The sequence below is a fragment of the Rissa tridactyla genome, chromosome Z (genome assembly GCF_028500815.1).
Source record: "Rissa tridactyla isolate bRisTri1 chromosome Z, bRisTri1.patW.cur.20221130, whole genome shotgun sequence".
In the NCBI taxonomy this organism is placed as follows: Eukaryota; Metazoa; Chordata; class Aves; order Charadriiformes; family Laridae; genus Rissa; species Rissa tridactyla.
Window position 1 is genome coordinate 85,157,108 of NC_071497.1, and position 23,078 is coordinate 85,180,185.

At 51.0% G+C, this 23,078-nt stretch overlaps 1 protein-coding gene across 1 annotated transcript in view; it reads left to right on the forward strand.

Moving 5' to 3' along the window:
* The window catches only part of LOC128902565 (mitogen-activated protein kinase 4-like), a 30,314-nt gene extending 12,107 nt beyond the window's left edge, over positions 1 to 18,207 (forward strand). The window contains exons 4-8 of the mRNA XM_054185797.1: positions 6,725 to 6,869; positions 12,222 to 12,383; positions 14,576 to 14,777; positions 16,604 to 17,287; positions 17,649 to 18,207. Of these exons, the coding sequence (XP_054041772.1) occupies positions 6,725 to 6,869; positions 12,222 to 12,383; positions 14,576 to 14,777; positions 16,604 to 17,287; positions 17,649 to 17,661 (1,206 nt within the window). The 3' untranslated portion in view covers positions 17,662 to 18,207. The remainder of the gene's footprint in view (positions 1 to 6,724; positions 6,870 to 12,221; positions 12,384 to 14,575; positions 14,778 to 16,603; positions 17,288 to 17,648) is intronic.
* Positions 18,208 to 23,078: the final 4,871 nt, after the last annotated feature.

Sequence of the window (23,078 nt, forward strand, 5' to 3'; positions counted from 1 at the left end):
CAAGGCTTTGCGGCAAGGAAGGGTCGCCTTAAGCGCTTGGATTTTTTTTTTCCCCGAGGACGTTTTGTATCTGGAATGCGCTTAGCCTGGTGGCTGCTAACACGAAAAATTGCAGGTTGTGTGTTGTCATTCGTCTGAAAGGTCGCGGCTCTTCTGACCCGACGTTTCTCAAATCTCAAACCGTCCTGCTGAGTGTTGAAGTGGCAAATAATAACCGCGGTAGATGGTGAGCAGAGTTTTAAACACGGTTTAGAAATACATCGACCGCCTAAATAACAGCCCTCACTTGACAATGTGTCTTGTTTACGTGGCTTGCAGCAGGCAACCGTTTAATTAGGATAAGTTGGTGGGAAAGGGAGAGCTCTCCTACTCTGGGCGATGTCCGCTACCACAGCGGGATGCTGGTCTTCGCCAGCCTTGGAGCGGAGCAGCTGCGTGTGCGTTTCTCCCACCGTTTGCCCGGTGTTTGCAGCTCAGATCCCTTTCTCCATGGGGTAAGAGCAGCACAGGGGCATCTGTTCGTTTGACACTTCCCTGTAACAAATGAGATGGATTTCAAGGTGCGAAGGTCACGTCCAGATCTGGGTGTGCACCTTCAGGGGCTGCTTAGACCTGACGGCTTAAAGTTTAGCCCTGTCTCAGATCAACACGCTTCTAAGCTCCCCGAGTGCTTATGTACCTGCAAACATCTCTTTAGGGCATCTCTTTAGCAGAAGAGAACCCCCAGGAGATGATCCTGTGTGTCCCCCTCTCTCTGTCACCCTGTCCCTTCCCCGATGCTCTCACCACCCAGCCGTGCAGGCTCCATTCTCTTCTTTCTTCCTACCCTTTATCCCCAGGAGTCGCTAATCCTGCTGTTTATCCCTCTAGAACATCTCCACGCTAATCCCTTTTACCTCCGTCGCTGCTGTTTGTGGTCTGAACGCTTTGCCGTGCGACTTGCTGCCCAAACGGTGAGCGGAGGAGCGCTGGAGATGAAGATAAGGGGCAGCTCCAGCCTCCATGAAGTCCTCATGCAAAAACAGTCAAAGCCGAGCATTTCCCTTTTCATAAACCACCTCCTTATTGAGTGCAAGCATCTCGCCTTCACCCACGGAGCGCTCTGCGATGCCCCCTTCGTCTGCAGCCTCGTGGTCCTGCTTGCCCCACACCTTCTCCCCATGGTCCAGCCCCTGCCTGCATTTCTTCAGGGCCTGCCTGGGTGTGTTTAGCTGACAATCTTTCCATCCATCCCCACTCTTACGTCCTAATAAATATCTTTGGCTCCAAAGGAGAGTCCAGATGTGATCTGCCCAAAATTTGGGGGACAGGAGATAGAAAAGTGGGATGCCGTCCTCCCTTGAGCACCCTCAGCTCATGGTGGGCAGGAGGGATGGGAGAGCAGGGAGATAGCAAAGTCGAACATTAAAAATTGGCATAAATACCAATGAATGTCTAGACTTAAGGCTAATAAATGTTTTGGAGGATGGTCTCATGGCTGTGCATCCCATGTGGCGTGTCGCCCGGCCCTGGTCAGAGAGGGGCCACTGGGTTGGGTGGTCCCACCTGGAGAAGACAGCAGAAATACCTGCTGCATGGGGATACGGAGACTGGCTGAATCTCTTTACTGGGTGACGAGACAGCGAAGTGGGACGCTCTTTAGCGTGCCCACGTTGTACAAGATAGACAGATTACCTCCTCTGGGGGCTCTGCCTGATGCCCCAACGCTCTTGGGAAGCATCTGCATCGGGCTTCCAGGGGACCATCTCTCCCTTTTCCTGTTGGCCACATTAACTACAGCATTCACTGGCAGAAATTCCGTGCTAAAGAGGGTGTGACAGCCCTTTCAGGGGAAGATCTCATGCTAAATAGTTTCCAGAACATCTTCAAATCTTTGAAGTCCTTCCTTCGTTTTGTACTTGCCGATCAGTGCCAACGTAATAGCTTCCAGCTCCTCCAGTAAAACAATACAATTCCCAGGTGGGTGATCACGAGGAGGTCTTCAAAGGCGATGAAGACGTGGGATGTTGCTCCGTACTCATCTCGGAGGTGACCACCCTCCGCGTTCAGCCCCGGGGCAGCTGCCTGCGGCCCCGTGCAGCCAGGGCCGAGCCCCCCCGCTGTGACCCCGACTCGGTTCTTCTCCTTCCCTCTGCTCCGATGAAGCGCGGAATAGTCTGCGGTCCTGAAATAAATGTGCTCTGTCATCCCAAGCCCGTGAGAACACACGTCATGTTGCTGGAGCCGCGCACAACGGCCTTTCGATTATTTTATTATGGAGCAACCTTCCTGCAAAGCCGGCGTCTTTCCCAGCCTCTCCTAGACCTGCCCGCCCTGCCTTTTAAAAAATAAGCTTAAAACCCATGCTGCGAAGAGGCAGCAGCCTCAGGATTATTCCGAAAGCTTGGAGTTGGTGCTATTTTGAGTCCCTTCCTTGGCACTGCAGCCGCCTACAGCAGGAGCCGACCCGGCTCGCACGGATGCAGCAGCAGGAATGCCATTCCTGGCTGTGGATGGAAGTGTGGATACACAGGCTGTGGCTGGATCCCCCTGGATTTCCAGTTTGCGGGCACCTCTGTGGCTTTTCTGAGTACAGAAAGATGGATTTTGGTATGAAATATGCTCAGGAGAGGCTTTGGGCCGTGGCATTAGGGGTGCAGTAGGTGGTATCCCGAATTTCGGCATCCGCCTCAAGGAGACGTGCCCTTGGTCCCTCCAGCTCCGAGGAGGAGCTCCTGGCTTGGGCGCTGGTTGTTTTGGAGCACCGGCGGCTCTCGCTGCGCTCCCCATGTGCTGCCGTGCCGTGCCAGCTTCCCTCGGCGCCCTCGGGACACAGGCGGTCCAGCGTGCCATGACCACGGTGACACCGGGATGCAGCAGCACAAAAAAAAAATCCGTGTTGCGTAAAGATCAGAAAAAACCATTCATTTTTCCTTGCTTTTCAGTTTCCTTGCTGCGCTGTTTGATACGACTTGATGCTTATCCTACCTGTAGTGAACTCGGCACCTTTATAGATTGCCTGAGCTGTTCCTGCACGTCCCGCTGGGGCAGCGGAGAAGCAGGAAAACGATCCTTGAACACCAGAAAAAAATAGCATGGGAGAGCTTGAGAGCAAGCCTCGGACTTGAAACTATTTCTGTTTTTAAATTAAGTCCGTTAGATGGGTTTTTCAAGAGATTCCAGTGGTGGTTCAGTTCAGAAAGGGCTGTGCTGAATCCACAGAATGTTGTCATGAAGATGTACGTTCCGTCTTAATTAGAACTAATTAATATGCTTCTGCTCTTGGTCTTTCTGTCTGGTTGAATCTATATAAATGATGAAATCCTTGTGCTAAAGCCCATGCCTTGCGTAGGTGGTGCCTGGAAGTGCTCGGGCTCTCCATCCTGGCACGGCTGCTGCCCTCATGTAGGTCTTGGCGCCACGGGCAGGAGCTGAGCCTGTATCTAACCCAGGTTTAGGTGGATCCTTACCCAAGCATCCTGCGGTTGTGCCGGCCCCAAAGCCATGGTGATATTTCTCCATAGGATTTGATAGTCCGCAGGACCGTAATTACTTCCTCCAGGTGGTAGGACGGGAACTTATCTATTTTATAAAAATAATGATCTAGGCTGTTTTTATCCACTGTGGAGGCAGAGCAGATGTAGGCGTTGGAGCTGGATAAACCACTCAGGACTGGGTGGCTGAGCTCTAGCACCCCCAGCCGCTCCCACCGGAGAACCTTGAGCCGGGTTGGAAAAGTCTTGATTTTCAAACCTCCCTTCCCGGTATTTTCCTCCTGAGGAAGAGGAGGGATAACCCAGAGCCCAGCAGCTGAATGCCATGGGAAGGAAAGGGAGGTCCAGCTGTATGGTCCACGAGTTGGTGGGATGGAGAGAAGCCCTAGGTTCCTCATAGAATGTGTTGGGTTGGAAGGGACCTCTAAAGGCCATCTAGTCCAACCCCCCTGCAGGGAGCAGGGACATCTTCCACTCAATCAGGTTGCTCAGAGCCTCGTCAAGCCTGGCCTTGAACAACTCCAGGGATGGGGCCTCCACCACCTCTCTGGGCAACCTGGGCCACTGTCCTCCTCTCCATGGGTCCTTCCTGGGCTCAGTGGCCGGTGACCCAATGATCTGGGTTATTTCATAGCTGAAAGCAGAGAGATGACAGTCAAATACATGGTGATGGGAAGCGCAATGAGAAATGCTGCTAATTAATTACCACCAGTGACCTCACGTGGCAGGGGAGGGGTTGAAAACGTGTCCAAAATCACCAGCGAGTTTTTGCAGGGAATTTTCTCCAACACATGAGAGGTGCCTGGGGAAGAAAAGGTTTGGCTTGTTGCAACATATAGAAATTTGCAGTATATTGCTCATAGGTTTTGCATGAACTCCGAGAACTCTAATCCATCGTGCTGTCAGAGAGGAGAAACGTAGGAACCGAGCGTTAAATCTGTAAGGAGAATGGCATTCCTTTGCCGGGAAAGGGAGGAAATTGCTCCCGCCAGGAATTGCCCTGGATCACTATCCCCAAAGTTTATTTTCTTAGGATTTTTCCAGTAAATACCAACGTTGGGAACAATTGCAGTAGCTGAAAAGCGGCGGCCTGATCGGATGACGCCTGGGGGCTTTGGTGCCGGTTCTGATTCAGCAGCATTAGCGAAAATATAACAGCGTTAAATGAAACTTCTCGGCTAATCAGCCTCCATTACAACTTCTCTTCAGAAGACCGAAATTAAAATGCGCTTTTAAAAGCGAGCCCGTTATGATTAAAAGCTTGACGACTTACGCATTTGGGAATCGCAACAACAACCTGCGTTGGGGGGAGAGGAGCATTACAAACCTCGTAGTGATGGCGCGCTGCTCTCGCGTCTAGGCTGGGAGATGTATCCTATAACATCCTGGGAGACGTTATATCTGCATCCACAGTTCTATTGCAGCTGGAAATAGTTTATGAAATTATATCAGTTCGGGTGGAGTTTTTAACAGAGCTTTTACACAAACTGTAGTCACGCTGTCATTGCATCTCGATACTCTCCGATGCTTCAGAGCATTTAAATGCAATTCAACTTTATAATTTAATCTTATTTTGTCTTTTCTACTGCGTTTCAGTCTACCTCGTTCTCTTAATCCGTTATATTTAATATAGAAAATGCCTTTGAGGAATATTCCAACATCATCCTGAGGAAATAACCATTCACGTCCAACCCCGGCGCGGCGCCCGCGCATCCGGAGCTTGGCTGGTGAGCGAAGCCAGGGGCGCTGGGACATCCCTCAGGATGCCAGCGTTATTTACAGGCTTGAACGCGTCCCCTTGATTTCCGCAGGAGCTGCCGAGCGCTTGGCACTTGTGTTGAATCTCCCGGGTGAGTCCGGGAGCGGGAGGGCTGTGGTCCAAAGAGACGCTGGCGCTCGGTCTTTGTCCGGTGGGGCGCTGCTGAGGGCATCTCCTTTAAAACCAGGTCAAGCATCCCAACCAATGTCCTCACTGTAAGTAAAGTAGGATGGAGGACGGGGACCTGCCCCACATCACCCATTGAAGACTCTTGGCTTGCAGCCCTTGCAGGGCCGTGGTACCTACTCGGCGATGCTTTAAGACATCTGGTCCAGGAGGCATTCCTTCCATGTGGTAGTGTTGTTCCTCCATAAACCCGTTTTTCTGCCCGTTCCCTTGTTTTCCTCTTTATTATGAGATCCTGCGTCTCACCCCTGTGATGCTGCATGGGCTCGTCCGCAGTTCCCAGCACATGCCCTGGACTGAAGTGGGGTTCAGTGCAGCAGCGTCCCAAGGATGCTGGGTCCCAGATAACCATAGAACAGTTTGAGTTGGAAGGGGCCTTAAAGCCCACCCAGTGCCACCCCCCCTGCCCTGGGCAGGGACACCTCCCACCAGCCCAGGTTGCTCCAAGCCCCGTCCAAACCTGGCCTTGAACCCCTCCAGGGATGGGGCAGCCACAGCTTTCCCGGGCAACCTGTTGAATTCGGCGGTGAATTCGCCTGGCTTCTGTGCAAGGCAGGCTGGATCCTGCTGAGAGCATCCTTTGGCATCCTCAGCCCACTCGGGAGCCCTGTGTGCTCCCCGGGCCGCCTCTGCTCCGGTCTCGCGTCCCCTTGTGCCCTCTAAAAACTCATTTTCAGCATCAGTCCTGGGAGTTGGATCCATGGGAATTCAGTGGTACGTAGCTTGCAGTTTAGGTAGCTGTGGAGGGACTATAGATCCAGGATTAACTAGAGATGGAATCAGCAATAGGTTGCAAACTGGTAACGTTTGGAAAGCTAAGCGCTGTGCTTGGGCTACTGAGCTGGGAAAGGCTTCCTTCACACACGGCTGGGTTATAGCTGGGAGCTGGCACGGTGCTTAAATAACGCGCTTAACTTCCAGAACATCTCAGATGGTAGAACTGGGATTTATATAATACATCCAAGTCCTCTAACAGTGACCTGAAATAACTTTTGCAGGTATGGTCTGCAAATCTGTGCTATTACAGCCATCTGTCCTTTGCAGAAGCTGCTTCAATACCACAGTGACAATCGGCAAATAAGTTTTTGGGGAGCGGCAAGTGCTTTGCCTCCGGGAGCGCGGCAGCATCTCTGTTTGCAGTGGTCTGTGTCTCACCTCTTTGCTTCCTGCAAGGTACACGACCGCGGCCCGCCAGAGATGCAGCACAAGCGTGGTGGGCAGGTTTCTCTGCAGGATCCGATGGTGGGGCTGACCAGGGAGGAGCCCTCTGGCAAAGTTCCCGATGTCTCTGTCTCTGTTTTTTCAGGGTTACCTTTCCGAAGGCTTAGTGACAAAATGGTATCGCTCCCCTCGCCTCCTCCTCTCGCCGAACAACTACACCAAAGCCATCGACATGTGGGCGGCCGGCTGCATCCTGGCCGAGATGCTGACGGGAAGGATGCTCTTTGCTGGTAGGTTTCTGGCTCCCGTTGATTAATTTTTTTCCTGCCTCCCTCCTTCCTTGCCACCCGATTCAAAGGCTTTTTAGCACGGCAGAGGGAATTCCCCTCTCTTTGTAGCCAGCGTCGCTACAAGGATCCTACGGTTGGTTATTAGACATGAGAGCCATCTCCAAACTTCACTTGCACAACGTCTTCTATTAGAGGGTTCCTTAGAATCGTAGAATGTGTTTGGTTGGAAGGGACCTTTAAAGGTCATCTAGTCTTCCTCGTTTGGCGCATCTTGATCTTCACTCTGCCTTATTGATCTTGTCTGGGATGGACACGTGGTGGTCTGGGTTTGATGGCACCCGGTGGGAAGCCACCGGCCGGTGGGTTGCCCGAGGCTGGCCGGGGTCCTCGGTGCCTCTGTGCTGAGCCTCGCCTGGCAGGGACAGTCTGCTGCCGAAAAGCAAAACCCCAAACAAAGAACAATTCTGATGAAACAAGAAAACCTTTTTCTGTTTCTGGGTTTCCAACAGAAAATAAGAGCTTTTTGTTGGGAGGCAGGATGCTAAAAAAAAAAATATCGTAGGGTAGAGTGTAAGGACGTGAGATAATGTAGCCCTGTCCCAAGAGGTTTGTGCTCTGTGCCGTGGGTTTTAATTGTGGTTGGTGTCTTCAAGGTGTTTCTTTTCTTTGAGGGAAGACATTTGAATGCCACTACCCATTTTCAGCCATTTTCAGGATTTTCCTGTAAGCGGGTATCGGAATGGTAAAGGTGGGGTGCAAGGAAAGGGAAACAAAAAAAGCTCCATCAAGGAGCGTGTAATTCCCAGCGCAGCATTTGAAGCTCTGATGTTGTTGTGAAGCAAATCTTGATTTAATACAATTCCAGAAATGCTCCTGTCGGGGGCAAAGCTGTGCTTCCCAAGCCGGGCGGCGGAGCCGTTCATTCAGGAATGGAGCAGCCGCTCTGCCTATGGAAGCAGCTGCCTCCCTGCCCAGCGCCTGCAGCGATGCTCCCCCTTGGTTGTCTCTACCGTCGCCCATTAGTGTTTGGAACGACAAGGTTTAACGCATTTCGTGAGCAGCTGTTTGCAGAGTTGAGTAAATAAATAATTAGACCCATTAATAATGGAGAAAGACACTTTCTTCAGAAATATTTCAGCGCACCGCAGAGCTCCGCAGCTGGGCTTTGGTTGCAGCTGCTTTGTCGCTCCCTCCCGGCTCCCGCTTGCAGCTTCCATGGTTCTTTTGTGAAAGCTGGAAAATTGAAGCAGAAAAGAACATTAAAATTGCCTCCTTCTCCTTCCTTCCTCTTGGCCTTGGTCTCCCCTCCTCGAAATTTTTGAGTCCAGGGATCTAGCTGCTCCTGCTGTCTCCCTGGGCTATATTCCAGGATTGGGGATGTCTCCACATGCCGCTTGTCCCTGTGGACACGAGCATTTTCTGGTCTCGCTGGGAGATGCTGCAGGTGAGTGAGCTCCCGAAGCAGCTCTGCCAGCCCTTGCCGAGCTGTGGTTTGCACCGTGGAAGGATTTCCGAGCTTTTTCGGTGGAAGTAAACTGGACGATGCCTTTCCAGAACCAGAGCAGCAGAAGCAAACCCCAGTGCAGATGGCAGGGTCCTGGTCCTGCAGGAGTCGCACCACACCAGAGCAACAACCCGCGTCGTGTTAAACTGGCTGTAGCTGGAATCCCAGGGAAAACTTTTTGGACTCTTAAGTCAATCTCTCTTTTCCTATACTTACTCCTCGTCAGTAGAAGCGAGGGGTAAGTATGGGCGAAACAAGATGGGCTTGTCGAGGTCCTTCTCTGGCCATCCCCGTCAGAGCACCCCAGCACTCATCTTTATCCTGGTTTTCCAAACCGTGCTTGACTCCTTTTTCAGCCCCAGCTTGGTTTTCCTGCTGTTTGAGGACCCCAGGGGTAGCAGCTACATTGGCTGACACCAGCCATCTCCCACCTAGGTGTCCAAGCTGGTCAAGGTCAAGACAGAGGCAAAGGCAGCTCCAGGATGTGATTCATCTGGCCTGTGTTAGCTCTCTGCCTTCATCTGAGATTGTGCCTTAGAAATATTTATTTTTCCACTACCGCTCATAAAGAGCAGCCGGAGAAGGAGCTGAAGCGCCCGTGCTGGTGTAGCACGTGGCTCCAGGTGAGATCAGTCCTGTCCTAGCTGCCCGGGTGAGATGCCCCGGAGCATCCATATGGGAACCTACTTTGCAGGTTTCCTGAGGGTCTACAGCAGGTTAGAGATTCAGGAGACGAGATTTGGCAGGTCCCAGACCGGACTCAGCCAAAGTGCTGCGAGCATCCCTGCTTCTCTGCTTTCCAGCCCTGGGCAATCCCTTAATAAGCCCCCAGACGACGGCAAGATACTTAGTTAATGGGTGGGGATCAAAACCGAAGCTCGAAATACATATTCCTTTTGGGTTGCTTTAAAAATAGTCTGTGGAGTTATTACAGGAAGGTCCTGGCCCCGTGCCCTGTTTTCCTGGCCTCCTCCTATACCAGTAAGTAAAGAAGAGCCGGGGTGGGAGCCCGGCAGTGGGGCAGGGTGCCCCACGGTGTCCCGTGCCACCTACTCTCTTTCGTCTGCCGGTGTCCAAAAAAAAAGGAAAATAAAAACCTCAAACCTCAGAACAGCTAAAACTGGCAAATACGTGCACGACAGCAGCTTTTGCTTTTCTCCTCCTTTCCTGGGAGAAGGACTTTGTCCCCGGCCACACGGAGCCACGCTCTGCGGCTGCAGGACGAGGCTTTCGGAGAGTTCTGGGTCGCCGGCAAACACCCCGTGGGAAATAACAGCGACGTAGTTCCCAGAAAGTTGCAAACCTCCGGTAATTGCCTTACGCTGGATAAATTGTTTTTTGGAGTATGCGTCAGCAGCTCGATTTAAATTGGGTGTTTAGCATAAATCAATATAATTAACTCAGTAGACCGTCTGGGGTGCTTAAGCAACGCCGTTAAATTAAGGTGATGGGTTATTAGGAATAGATGTCACTCACTTTGCTCGTTACTCAAGGTAAGGAGCGCCCGGCAGAGCGAGACCCCCAGCCCCATTGCCCTCCCCGCAGCCCCTTGGCTGGGCGATGCCGTGGCACGAGTGGCTTCGGGTTTGGCGAAGCCCAGGAGAGCACAAGAAATTTGGCTAACCCAAAGCTCGCAGGAGCGTAGAACGTCTCCAACAGCTAAAACCTGGTTCGCAGACCTTTAGAGAGCCCCCCCGCCACGAGCAGCATGGAAAACAGGGAGGAGCATCCATAGCTGAGCGGCTGCAGCTCCCTCCAGTGCCTTCTCCACCCTCTGCTGCCGAAGCGTATCCGAAAGCATCGCCAGTGGAAGCAAGAAAAAAATAGGAGAAAAAGAAAAGCCTCCTGTCCTCGCAGATCTCCGTGGAGTTCGCCGGTGGGGCCATGGCTGTCACTGAGCGCTGGGAGGTGGCGCGGTGGCTTTTCCCATGGGATTGGTGCTGGCTCCTGGAGAAGTCACTAGTGGGGTTTGGGTGCTCTCCCAGGGCTTGGCTGCAGAGCTCCTCGTTCTCTCTGCGGTAACGACAGCACGTTGCCTTTATTCCATCTGTAGTTCATGTTTTTCTTTTCAAGGATTAATGCCTCCAGAAGGTCCCGAGGAATTACAGAAGTAGAGGATAAGGGTGGGGAATTGGGTTCTTGAGAGCTATAATTTAATGCTTCCTGTGTTGCGTTAGCAGCTGCTTTGCGTGACTAAACACGGTGCCTTTTGGCTGCCAGGTACCTTCAGCGAGCAGAGACTGGAGCTGCTCTGAGAGGAGAACAGCCCCGACACCTTTGTGACTTTTAATACCTTGTACTTTTGATCACAATTTGGGAATTAGCTTGACTAGCAAGCTGTTTGTTTCCTGGTGGTCATCTTTAGTTTCTCCTGGAGCCATGCTGCGAACCGCTAGATGACCCAAAATTCCTTTTTTCTATAGGAAAGTCAATTCATTTGCCCAGGATTGATATTAGGAGGGTGTCCCTCGGTCTTTTTTTTGCTTGTCCTCTTGCCCTATTTTCTTCTGAGGCTTTGTTCTGAGCAGAGGTGTGGTGTGACGGTGACCAGCCATGCTAATGTCAGTGTTGCTTTGCGGTTCTCAAAGTTCATGCCAAGTCCTGGCTCGGAGCTCTGCCATTCAGGGTGAAAGTGGCCATGACTGCGTTGAACCAAACCTTGTTGGAGTGATGAGGCCATGACGGATGGACACCCTTTCCCAACCTCGCCATTTGGACCTTCCCTTGCCCAAGGGCTGTGTTTGGAGTCGGCTCCATGGATTTGAGTTTGGAAACCTCCTGCAGACGCATGGGGAGCTCTGGGCTGGGAAGGGCAGCCCCTGCAAGGTGCCAGGGACCTCCCAAGGGATGGGGTGGCTTGACACCAGCAATGGTCTCCAGCATCATCCCCTACAAGTTGGCCTCTCCGCCATCCCCGCAGATCCGAAGCGCTGTGCCATAAATGAGTTTCACTCCTCTTGCTGCGCATCAGCCGGGTGCTGCTTGCCCGTGAAGCAGCCCAAAATCCATCAGTGGGACAGCACAAAGGGCTTGGTGGCCCAAAAATCCCCGTTGGTTTGTCCACCCCAGCCAGCTCGCTGTCTTAATGGATAGTCCTGCCTCTAATGACAGAATATTTATAAGCAGCATTTCTAGCAGACAGAAAATCAATAGCGCGGCTCGGTATTTCTGCCAGGCTGCTTCTCTCTACGTGTAGGAAGCTGGAAATCAGCCGCCGAGCTCTTGGTCACGTCCGATAGTGCGCTAAAGAATGGGATTAACGTTCATTAACGAGGCAGTCGGCTCCGCTCCGCTGGCGCTGTCACTGACTGGTAGCCAGTCCTGAGCAGGGGCTTGGGGATGCGCGGATAAATATGTCCTGAAGGAAAAGGATTAAAAAAGATCTGATTGCTCCTAGCAGTTGTGGGAACCGTCAGCATCAGAGCCTGGGCTTGGTACCCAGCAGCCGGGTGGGATCGGGTCACAAAAACCCTTTTCCCATCGAGAGGATGGGATGCGCCCCACCAACGGGGCTCCCCCGCCCCACGCTTTCAGTCGGGTACGGCTTCTGCTTCGTAATCTTTTTTAATAGGTGGTTAGGTTAGTTGAAAAGCTGCGCAGACGCCCTCAGGGTGATAACGCCAGGAGGGCAAATTGTCTAGGTTAACTCTCTCACCCTGAAAAAGAGGTGACCCGGCTGGGAGTCCCACCACGTTTTCCTGGGAGCAGAGAGAGGTGGTTAACGCAGGGATGCATCAGCGTGGATTTCGGAGGGGTGGCCATGCAGGAGGGTGGTCAATAGTACCACTTCCCCCACCCCGAATTTAACTTCTGGGTCTCACCTCACTGCCTGTTTTCTGCCCGTTTAGGGTGTCACGAGCTGGAACAGATGCAGCTTATTCTGGAGACGATCCCCGTTATCCACGAAGAAGACAAGGAGGAGCTGCTCAAAGTGATGCCCATGTTCATCAACAGCACCTGGGAAGTGAGGAAGCCGCTGCGCAAGCTGCTCCCCGAAGTGGACAGTGAAGGTACCATAGTGCCCGCTGGCTCCAGCAATGTCCTTCTCCTGGGACTTCCCCCGGCTGCCGTGTTTCTAGGAAAGGGAGTCATTTCCCCAGGGAGTCACAGGAATTGTCCTCTAAGGCCAAGTGTATGAACGCTGGTGAACAGGATTCAGGTATCCGGGGTTTTGCAGTGCATGGCCCCACCTGGAGCTCACACGTCCCCACCAGTTTCGCTCCAGGTCCCGCTCACCATCCCACCAGGGAAGGCATGACTCATGATGCAGTAGCTTCCTCGCAGGTAGCTCGTACAGAAATAAGGGTGAAATAGTCTTCCAAGATGATTCCAAGACACTTCCAAGGCACATCCCCTTCATGCCAGCCTTGCTTCCCTTCCTTCCCATTCCTCTCTTGGAGCAGTAAGCGAGGCTTCAGCCCACAGGTTATTTTAGAGTCATAGAATGGTTCGGGTTGGAAGGGACCTTAAAGATCATCTAGTTCCAACCTCCCTGCCATTTTCAAGCCCTCTTACCTTTCTTGCCCTGCTTTTTGCGTGAACGCAATTGTACAGTAACAAGAAAATAAATGCTTTTACCCCGCAAACATCTGAACTCCATGAGATGGTTGCTACAGGCAGCACCGTTGTCCAAGCGCTCCGAGGCTTGGACGTCGCTTGCATTGGGTTGTCACAGCCTGCAATGCTCGAGTGCCACTTCAGCCACTTCCCTCCTTTGGTTAAAAATCAGCAGTTTGTTGTGAGGGGGCTGCAAATCACCGGCTTTTGGAGCCGAACATCTGCCTGGAGCGGCTTTATAGGCAGCGAGATCTTTCTCGCAGGGTGGCAGCCAGAGTTGAGCAGCCTGGACCAGGCCACGTCAACCTTTCTGAGCTCCTTCCAAGGTTTAAACCGGGCTGGTAGACCTGGCCACCTGCTTTTGGGAAGACGTCAAGACCAAGCCCGGCTTATGTTCGCTGGTGTAACTCTTGGTTATACGACGTCCGCTATATGGGTTTGGCAGTGCCCGGGTTACCCAAGGACCGCGGCAGCCTCCGGCAAGCAGGAACGGATTTATTCCCCATCGTTACTGCGGGAAGAAAGGTCGCTTGCGCCCCTTGCATAATTCATCGACATTTTCCTGCCTCTCTGACCCATAATATATAACTCGTAATATGTCACTCCACTGTGCTTCTTGCCCGCAGTCAGTGACCTTATGAAGCTATTGATTCCTTCCTACTTAATTAGTCCCGGCAATGAAATAATCCCGTGGGAGACAATTGGATATCGGTTAATGTTTAAGCACTGAGGCAAGAGGCGTGGCCCTTCCTTTCTGCTGAGTGATTTTTGCCCCTAAAGAAACGGGTCCCGTTCACACAATTACATCTTTAATGGGGATATTTCTGAAGGTCCGGTGAAAAAGTTGTAAATGAAGAAAGGCATATTCCTGTTTGTGTTATCTGAATTCTAAGGGGTTCTTCCCTTTGCCGAGAATCAACTGAATAAGCAACGTCTTTAATGGCAGGATTTGATCTTTTCGCAATAACGTCAGTAAAAGGAATCGTTAAAGGAATCGCAAGAAACCTTCTACCTTTAGGTTTAATTCTAGTCGCTTTAATTGTACTTGATTTCCTCCTCCATCGTCGCAGAAAAGAGTTCTTGCTCCGCAGTCTTTCTAAAATAATTTTAGGCACTCAGAATTCTTTAAATATTAATGGGCAAAATTTTCCTAGTCTGAGTCATGCTGAGGACTTTTAAAAATTGCATTTTACATCTAATGGGGCTTCAGCTGCACATAAAGATGTGAAATCGCTTGTCCAAAACGCGACATGCTCGTCGAATGGATCTGAGAGCGTGGAATCAAATCCCGACGCCGTCCAAAGGTCTTTTTGGGGTAGGAGCTTAGCGTTCCGGCCCGGGCTCGCAGCGGCAGGTACATACCGTGTATGTGGTGTCCTGTGGAGGTCTGATGCTCTTGCCATCATTTCTCCTGCCTTGCTAGATGAAGTGACACCCGGGGGCTGCGGGATTGCTCCGCTGCAAGCACACAGCCCCTGCGGCGGGTCAGATGGATGCAGGAAGGACAGAAGGACAAAGGATGTGTGACCTTTGATTCCTTCCTTATTTCGAGGGGATTTGTTTTGCGGGGGATTCGTGCGGCTCGTCCTGGAAAGGAAGCTGGACTTGCTTTTGAGGAATTAGCTTGTTTCTCTCTGCTTCACAGCCATTGATTTTCTGGAGAAAATATTGACGTTTAACCCGATGGATCGATTAACGGCTGAGATGGGTCTGCAGCATCCTTACATGAGTCCGTATTCCTGCCCCGAGGATGAACCGGTGTCTCAGCATCCGTTCCGGATTGAGGATGAGATTGATGATATTTTACTGATGGAAGCCAACCAGAGCCAGATGTCGAACTGGGACAGGTACGGTACCCAGGGCTGGGCCAGAGACCAGAGCCTGGCTTCAATTCTTTAGGCACAACTTGACTGGTGAGACTCCGATTGGGTTCAGTCACACGTGCTCCAGACCCGTGAAAAACACCGGCTTTTCTTTCTTTATGCCATGTTGTAATTCTAGCCCAAGCCGGCACCTTGCTGAAGCCGACGAGAGCTTCGTCGTTGATTTCCACAGGGCGCAGATGTTCAGTCTGCACGTTCCAGTTACTGAGTATCTTTCCGCTCTTGGTTTTATTAACAGCCTGTATTGTCGTCATTTGAGTTACATCTCTTTAAATGACACTACAGTCCTTCCCTCTGTCCCTATAATACCAGTTATAAAATAATACAATCGTTGTACTTTTCGGGGACCAGACCTGATCTGGAGCGCTGTATTTATCGCTTTTCAAGGCGCATAAGCCCCAGAGGCCACAGATTTGGGGTCTTCAAAAAAAAAAAACCAAAACCAAAAACTTAATTGCGTTGAGTTTTAAATGGTTTGCTGAAAGTTGTCCAGGAAGTTTAGAGCAGATCGAAGCCTTGAGCTGAGGTCTCTCATGTCCTAGATGATTACCCCGGTTACCAGGCCAGCCCCGGCCCTGGAGAAGGTGGGACAAAATAAGCGGCTAAGAATTAACTGGGTTCACTTTCCTAGGGAGCCCCTTCCAGCTGAGCGGGGGGAGCCGGCTGGGGATGTGTGCGGCGTTGTTCCTCACTGCACAGCAATTAAATCGCCTCGCTTTCTTAATCTGCTACATGTCACCAGCATTGAAAAAAATAATCGAAAGAAATCCCTATTATTAATCTCTTTGCCTGAGTGAACCGGTACCAGGGTGGAAGCTGGGGGAGGACGACCAGATGAATTAGGTAAAGAGGAAAGCCGGAAGCTTTTCCTCAGGATATCTATCTTCAGTGCCCACAGCTCCGCCATCCCTGCTGGTTATTGTCCCCAAAGCAGCAAATCAGCTGCTGGAGGTCACCTTGTCGCCCTCTTATCTCTTGGCTGTTCTATTTCTTGGTGTGCCACGAGAAGCTGGGACCTAGATTGTTGGTCCCGCCGCCCAGTCGGGGACGTTAGCTATAGGGCTGTAAACGTTGCCACATGAGCCGAGTGTTTTAGGAATGGGAAATGATTTTGCCTTTGTGCGTTGTGGGACACCTGAAGAGCGTTTCATTGCCAGGACATAGAGCCCCAGTTTCTGGGATAACACATCTTTTAAAGGCAGCTCAGTTAGGAACCGGTAAATTAGATGTCACTTTGAAAGCCGTGTCTAAGAATGGGCGTTGTCAGGTAATTGCAATCCAGGGAGTTCGTCTGGCTTGAGAAGTTATCACTTAGCATCCTTCAGGGTTGCTCTTGGTCCATGATGTCGGAGTAAATTGGTGATGTCCGACCTCAGTGGGGATTTAAGCTCCTATTTTTTACTTTTATGGCAACAAACAAGGAGCATTCGCACTGCGATGCTTGTCTGTGGGCTTGAGGGACGGTTTGATTATTGATATTGTTAATCACGTTTTAATGCCAAGTGGAGGAAAAGTGATGAAGGGCTAAATGAGGGGGCCAGTTGGTTTGGTTCTCGGGCTTTTATTCCCATTACTGGTCCCGTCTCAGACTCTTGATAAATTACTCATCCCCCTGCCTTTTTTAACCCGCAAGAAAAGGGTCTCTAATATTATTAAGAACTCAGAGATCTGTAGGTAAGCGGTATATTAGCAAGAAAAAGGCAAAAATAGCAGCATCCGTACCTGTTTGAGCACGGCTGTTTCTAACGAAGCCATCGTCTGCGTGTCTAATAGCAGCGTGTCTTTCGCAGGTATCACGTAAGCCTCTCCTCCGATTTGGAATGGAGACACGATAAATACCACGACATGGATGAGGTTCAGCGGGACCCCCGGGCAGGGTCCGAATCCATCGCTGAAGAAGCGCAAGTTGATCCCCGGAAATACTCACAGAGCAGCTCGGAGAGGTTCTTGGAGCTATCCCACTCATCCATGGACCGAGTTTTTGATGCCGATTGCGGGAAATCGTGTGATTACAAAGTGGGGTCACCTTCCTACTTGGACAAATTGCTGTGGAGAGACAATAAGCCCCACCATTACTCCGAGCCCAAGCTGATTTTAGATTTATCCCACTGGAAAAGAGCAACCATAGCACCCGCAGCTGAGCTATCGCTGGAAGAAGAACCATCCAACCTCTTTCTGGAGATTGCTCAGTGGGTGAAGAGCACGCAGGTGGGTCTGGAGTGTGCCAGTCCTCTTCCGGAGATTCAGGAACGGAGCCTGCCATCTTCTCCTCACCGTCTCCACAAAGAACCCACGGAGGTGACCGGTGAGACAGACCCTGAGTTTGACTTGGACGTCTTCATCTCCAGGGCGCTGAAACTTTGCACAAAACCCGAGGATCTTCCAGACAACAAACTCAATGACATCAACGGGGCCTGCATATCTGAGCACCCCGGTGAGATTGTACAAACAGAGGTGTACCAGAAAGAGCGATGGTGAGGAACCCGCACCCGGGAAACCCCGCTGTATCTCCCTGTTCCTCTCTGATGCTGTGGCCGTTGCCCGGGGCCGAGTGGCTTCCGTCTGTCATTGAGCATCCATTTTTTTACACTATACCCAATGCCTTTTTCTGAAAAGGCGAGCACAAACCACATGCCCCTTTTGATGCCTTAGAAATACCTTTAAGGGAATCAAGAGGTGTGAATGAAATACTGAGTTTCTTCTACTGCCTTAACACTCTTGCCTTGCAATCTCTGGGACCTGTTTGAAACTTAAATGTACGAGGGAAAGATGACAGTACATGGGAAGTTCGCAAACAGAAGTCACATCAACTTCTTTTCCTTTCTTTTTCTATAGCATCTTAAAATGACGAGGACAAAATCAGCATTTTCATTATGGTCAGATACCCTCCTGGTTTGACGGGTTGCCAAAACGCCAAACTTCGAGCTCCTCCGAGGCACCCGTGTGAGTACAGGCGGTACGGAGAGAAGCGATGCCAGGCAGTGTCCGTGGTCAGCCGTCAGTCAGCAGAGAATGGAACTGGAGGTAGAGTTTGCCCTTCAGACAGAAAAGAACTCTTCGAGAATGTTAATGGGGAAGGAATTTGACCTACAAAATACGGGCCACTTGGGATTTTATTTTTTTCCGACTGGAAGCCAAAATTTTTGCAAAGCGCATTCTCCTTGTTTGGTTTCTCGCACATAAGTTCTCCCTTCTGGTGCACGGAGTAGATCTCCGTGTCCGTAGGAGGCCCCATACGATGCATTTCAGCGTAACAACCTGGTGCTGCGAGTCCTGTCTCGGGCAGCTGCCCATCAGACCAGCAAATCCTGGTGGTAAGGGCTGGGCAGGAGTCGAGGGGTAGAAACAGGGTGTCTCACGGTGCGATGCTGCCTGGCACCACCAGCTACACAGACTCGGCAAGGGCACCCGCCTTTGCTAATAAAAAAAAGGAATGAAAGTACTACTATTTTCCCTTCTGACAAAGATGCTGTGAAGAAAACAACGCTTCCTGTGGCATTACGTTCATAACTTGGCCACTTCGCTTCCAGCTTCTTTGGAAGATGCCGGTGTAAATAGACACAAACGCAACTGATCTACTGTAACTCCTGTTTTCATCCACACTTCTGAGCACCTTAGTAATTAATCAGCTAACAAGAGTTTGTATATGGAAGAAATGTTCTCTACTTATATTTAATCAAACTCGGCGTTTTTTTTTAAAATGGAAAAACCTGTAAATAGTGTCATAAAAGCCAATCTCTGCTTTCCTTGCCATCGGGTCGCTGTGCTCTCCGGCACGGCGGCGCTACTTGCGTTTGTAAAAGAGAAACTACTGTACTTAATAACTCCAAGGTCCGTATTTAACTATTGTTCCTATACGAATAATTTCTACCCTTTTAACAAGCAATCTACTAAACGTTCTGAGGTGTGAAGAAAACTGATGCGAGACTCGGATGGTAACTAACAGCAGCATTTACTGTATTAACCCTGGTTTCTCTTCTCGGTGGGATCAGGTCCAGGTTTAGCTGTAGGAAAGCTTGTGCTAGGCATTGACGAACCCAAAAACTCGTTCTTACTGTGAAGATCTCTCCTTAGGCTGATTGAAAGGCCGTTACCGCAGCTAATTAGCAGCATAGACGTGAAGGCTGCCGGCTGCGTGGATGGGATGGGGTGGAAGTCCTGGGGCAGGGGTGGAGAAGGCACCTGGAAGGCAAAGCCATCGGAGAAGGCACCCGGAAGGTAAAGCCGTTGGGCTCTGGTCTTTGCTTCGCGTGTTTGGACGTCCCCCACAGCAGTTCAGAAAGGGGAGACAAGGGAGGAACAGAGGGTTGGTTTCCAGTGTGTTGCAGATTATTGATATACCTCAACTAAAGCTCAGCACTTTTACTGGCGGTGGGAGGAATTCAGACGCCGAAGAAGCAGCCCCTGCAGTGGAGCGGATCCGAATCCGGCCCCGGCAGCCCACGACTTGCCGCCCGTGGTCCCGCTCAACTTCGCCGCGTACCGGCAGCAGCCAGCAAAGGCTGGGAAGGGGATTGCCGGTGCCCGAGCGAGTGTGTCCCCAGGGAGGAGGAGGAGGCAGCAGCAGCCGCAGTTGTGTCCCATCGCTCCCTGGTGCCACCCGGGAGAAGGGGAGCAGGTAGCGCCCGGCCTCTGATGGGAGACACACGAATGCTGCAGCCGGAGGCATCAACTGAAAATTAGATATTTGGGAGCTGACGGAGTTTAAACCCGAAGGGTAAGAGCAGCTGACTTTTAAAACTCTCTTCGGACAGATTGAGCGACTGTTTGCTACCGTCGGGTTAAACACGGAGACGTGCTGACACCAGAAATCAGCAGCAGTCAAACCTCGCCAGCGGTTTCCCCGGCGGACATCAGTCGCCACGTCCTCTGAAACCAGAAGCCATTTTCCATGGGTTGTTACATTTGGGCTGAACGTCTTCACCGGAGGCGTACGGGACTATTTATTATGGCCATGAAAGTAACAGTTTTGCTTTTGAATATTGTCTTCTAAGGAGAAGTGGGAGCTTGAGGGCCCACAGGTAAAAGGGTAACATTAACTTCACGAGAAGCCAACGGAGCGTATTGCTGCTGCTCCGGATTTTCCATCTCAGCTCGTGAGATGTTCCAAAACTTCGTCGTCACGTGCTGGGAAAAGGGGGGGGAACGAGAGGGGTGGCTTGAATTTGTTACCTGAGTGTGCTCAGCCGATCACAAGCCAGATTTATTTCTCGTCTACAATAAAATTTAAGGCCTGAGCCTTCCTTGCTTGGCAGCGTGTAGTTATTTTGCTTATTACAGGACTTTAAATGTCTATTCCAGTACTCGCCTCTAGGTTTCTTCTGCAAAGCATAGAACCTTTTAGGCTGGAAAAGATCACGAATGATGAGAATGATCCCGAACCGCCTGCATTTGCGCATGCATCGCCGGAATATTTGCGTTCTGGGCGGTATTGGGTGACTATTTGGTGTTGGGTGGTATTTCACATCACGGGGAGGGGATTTAGACCTCGCCACCCGCACGGTGACGTCTGCAAACTGCTTCCTCTTGCAGGTGTTTGAAGGATCATTTCGGTGCAAGGTTAACCGTCGGGCGTTTCGGCAAACCGGCAGCTGTTACTGATTTGGAAAAGAGAAAAAAGGGAGGGTGGCTGCTGTTAATAATACAGGTGGTGTGTTGGGGCACCGAGGCCACGGGGCGCTGGGATGGGCGGACTCATGGATTTAGAGCTGTGCTGGTGCGGGCGTGCTGAGCAGAGGGAGGAGGGACAGGGGATGCTCCTTGCGATCTCCGAGGCTCAGGAGCGAGCGATGTGGTCCTGTTTGGTGACACGGAGAGGCACCGCAATGACAACGCAGGGGACTTGGCGGCTGAGAGAAGAGCAGAGGGACTGCAGATGTCTCCCAGCCGAGGAGGACCTCGAGTTTAGAGGCTGGCATTTAAGCCAGTGATCAGGTACGTAAGTGCCCTCGTGGGTGCCAGCCGTTGTGGCCGGCCTTTTGCATGGTTTTATTTGACGAACAGAGGGAGCAGCATCCCCCGTCCCTGAACCTGTGGGAGCCGCTGGTGGTGGCCTCCATGCAGGGGTCTGTCCTTCCACTGCAGCCACCCACCAGACACCAGTCGGGGACTGGGAATCCATCAAGGAGCCGAGAGCGCAACTGCCTGCGCAGCTGCTCTTCAAAACACCTTATAAATGTCAAAACGATGCTTCAGTTGCTGGCCCCGGTGATTGTTGTTTTTGTTGTTTTTTTTTTTCCCCGGTCACAAATACGTGACTATTTTTACTGCAGTTTATTTTTAATCGTGTTGGGATTCAGCAGCTGTTAACGCCATCGCAAAGCTGCGTTAACCCCATCTTCGGAGCTTTACCATGAGAGTCACGAAAAAATCAGCTTACTTTTAAATACGGTTTTGGGGACGTCCCGGGAAGTCTTTCCGCCGCAAGCCCAAGGTGGACCCCAAAGTAAAACCACAACACAGCGTCGCTGAGGATTACAAATGGAGCTAGTCGAGACTGGACCGCTTAATGATCCTTTCTGCCCTTTTTAATCTAAAAACCACGTACTTGAGCAATTTCATGCCACCATCTAGCATTTTGGAGAGCTTGCGGTGAGAGCGCTGTATAGCGCGGCACGCAGTCGTTTCAGGTCGGGAATGTTCTTTTCTTTTATCTCTTTTTTTTTTTCCTATTGATGGTAAGAGGAATCGGAAGAGGGCGAATACACCGTATGGTGTTTGCTCGTGAATGGTTGCCTTTGGCATTTTCAAAGGCAGGGGTTGATTTTTTTGAAGTAGCACAATAGTCGGGTGAGCATAGTCCTCTCAAAGCGCATCTTCGCTTTCCGAGACCCTCCTCACCACGGTGTTTTGAACGGCCATCCGGCCGCTGCCGCAGCTGCTTTATGACAATCACGTCGCTAAATTCAAAGAGTAGGATTTTATTTATCCAAAAAAAAAAAAAAAAAAAAAGGAGAATCTGTCTTTTTAGACAACCTTTTCTCACGGGGTCTTATCCCATCGGCTCTTGGGTTGCAGCAGAATAGATTGCAACAAAAGGGTTGCTTTGATTAGTCTTGTGGTGAAAATAAGGTGGTTTAGGAAGTCTGTATAAATTTTTATTAAGCTTCGGAGAGAGTATACCCAAGTACGTCTTTGACAGGACAGACTAGACCTAAAAATGTAATCAATTGCTGTGCTGTGTCACTGTTGCATGAAGTGCGTGTACACGCAGGTAGTATATTGTTTTAAGTTTAAGCGATATATAATAGTCCTCCCAGAAAATGGAAGTAGCTGTCGGTAAAAGTGCGTCAAGGTGGGATTTGAACTTATTCTCGGTGCTTCGGTGTCCGTGGGTGAGAACCACTCGGGGCATGTCTGACGACTGGTTGAGTGCTTGGCTGCCAGCTCTCTGCGTGGGAATAGCTTGGTGTGCCGGCTTCTGTTCCTGGGAATTCCTACCTAGGTCACACCGGTGGGGGTGGAAATATCTGGGGGAATTAAACAAAACTGGGATAGTCCAGGCTGCAGAGTGGAGCAGGTAGGAATAACCGGTGTGTGGGGGATTGGTTCTGATCGGGGATAGCAGAAGGAAGAAATGTGATTTATTTGAGTTGATTTTGTTGGGTTTTTTTTAAGAATAAGCAGTTTCTCGTGATATCCTATTTTTATACAGCTCTCCACTAAAAGGCCACTTTATAAAATGGATTGGAACTGCCTAAGTCTAGTGCCAAGTCTAATAAAAACAGTCCGCAGCGGAGCAGCCTGAACCTCACAGCTTGGCCAAACCCACCGTCACAAGCCAGCTGCTAAAAATGCAAAATCTTCAAACTCCGCAGAACCTTCAGCCCTGTCTCGCGTCCCCTGGGCTGCTTGGGCACCTGGGGCTGCCACCACCTCCTCCGTAGTGCTGCGGACGCCTCCTGCCAGCTCTGCCCGGGGAGCAGGAGGGGATGCCCTGTCTCACGGGCATGGCTTTTCCATCCCTCGCTGCCTGTTACGGCAGTTCCTTCCGTAACTGCCACCAAAAACCATCCAGGCACCGCCGGGCAATTCTTACAACTATTTAAAAGCCGCTGGTCTAACCGTACACAAACCAGTTTGGTGTTTGACTTAACAAACGTGGGTGCGATGCTGACCGTGGTCCCTTTTTTTTCCCTCCCTGTCCTTTCTCCTCTGCTGCAGGTTGGCATTTCATTGCAAGAAGCGCAATGCTGGCTTAGCAAACGCCCTGGGAATGCCGTGCCTTCCGGCAGGAGCTGTGTGGCTCCGGGACGGAGCAGGGAG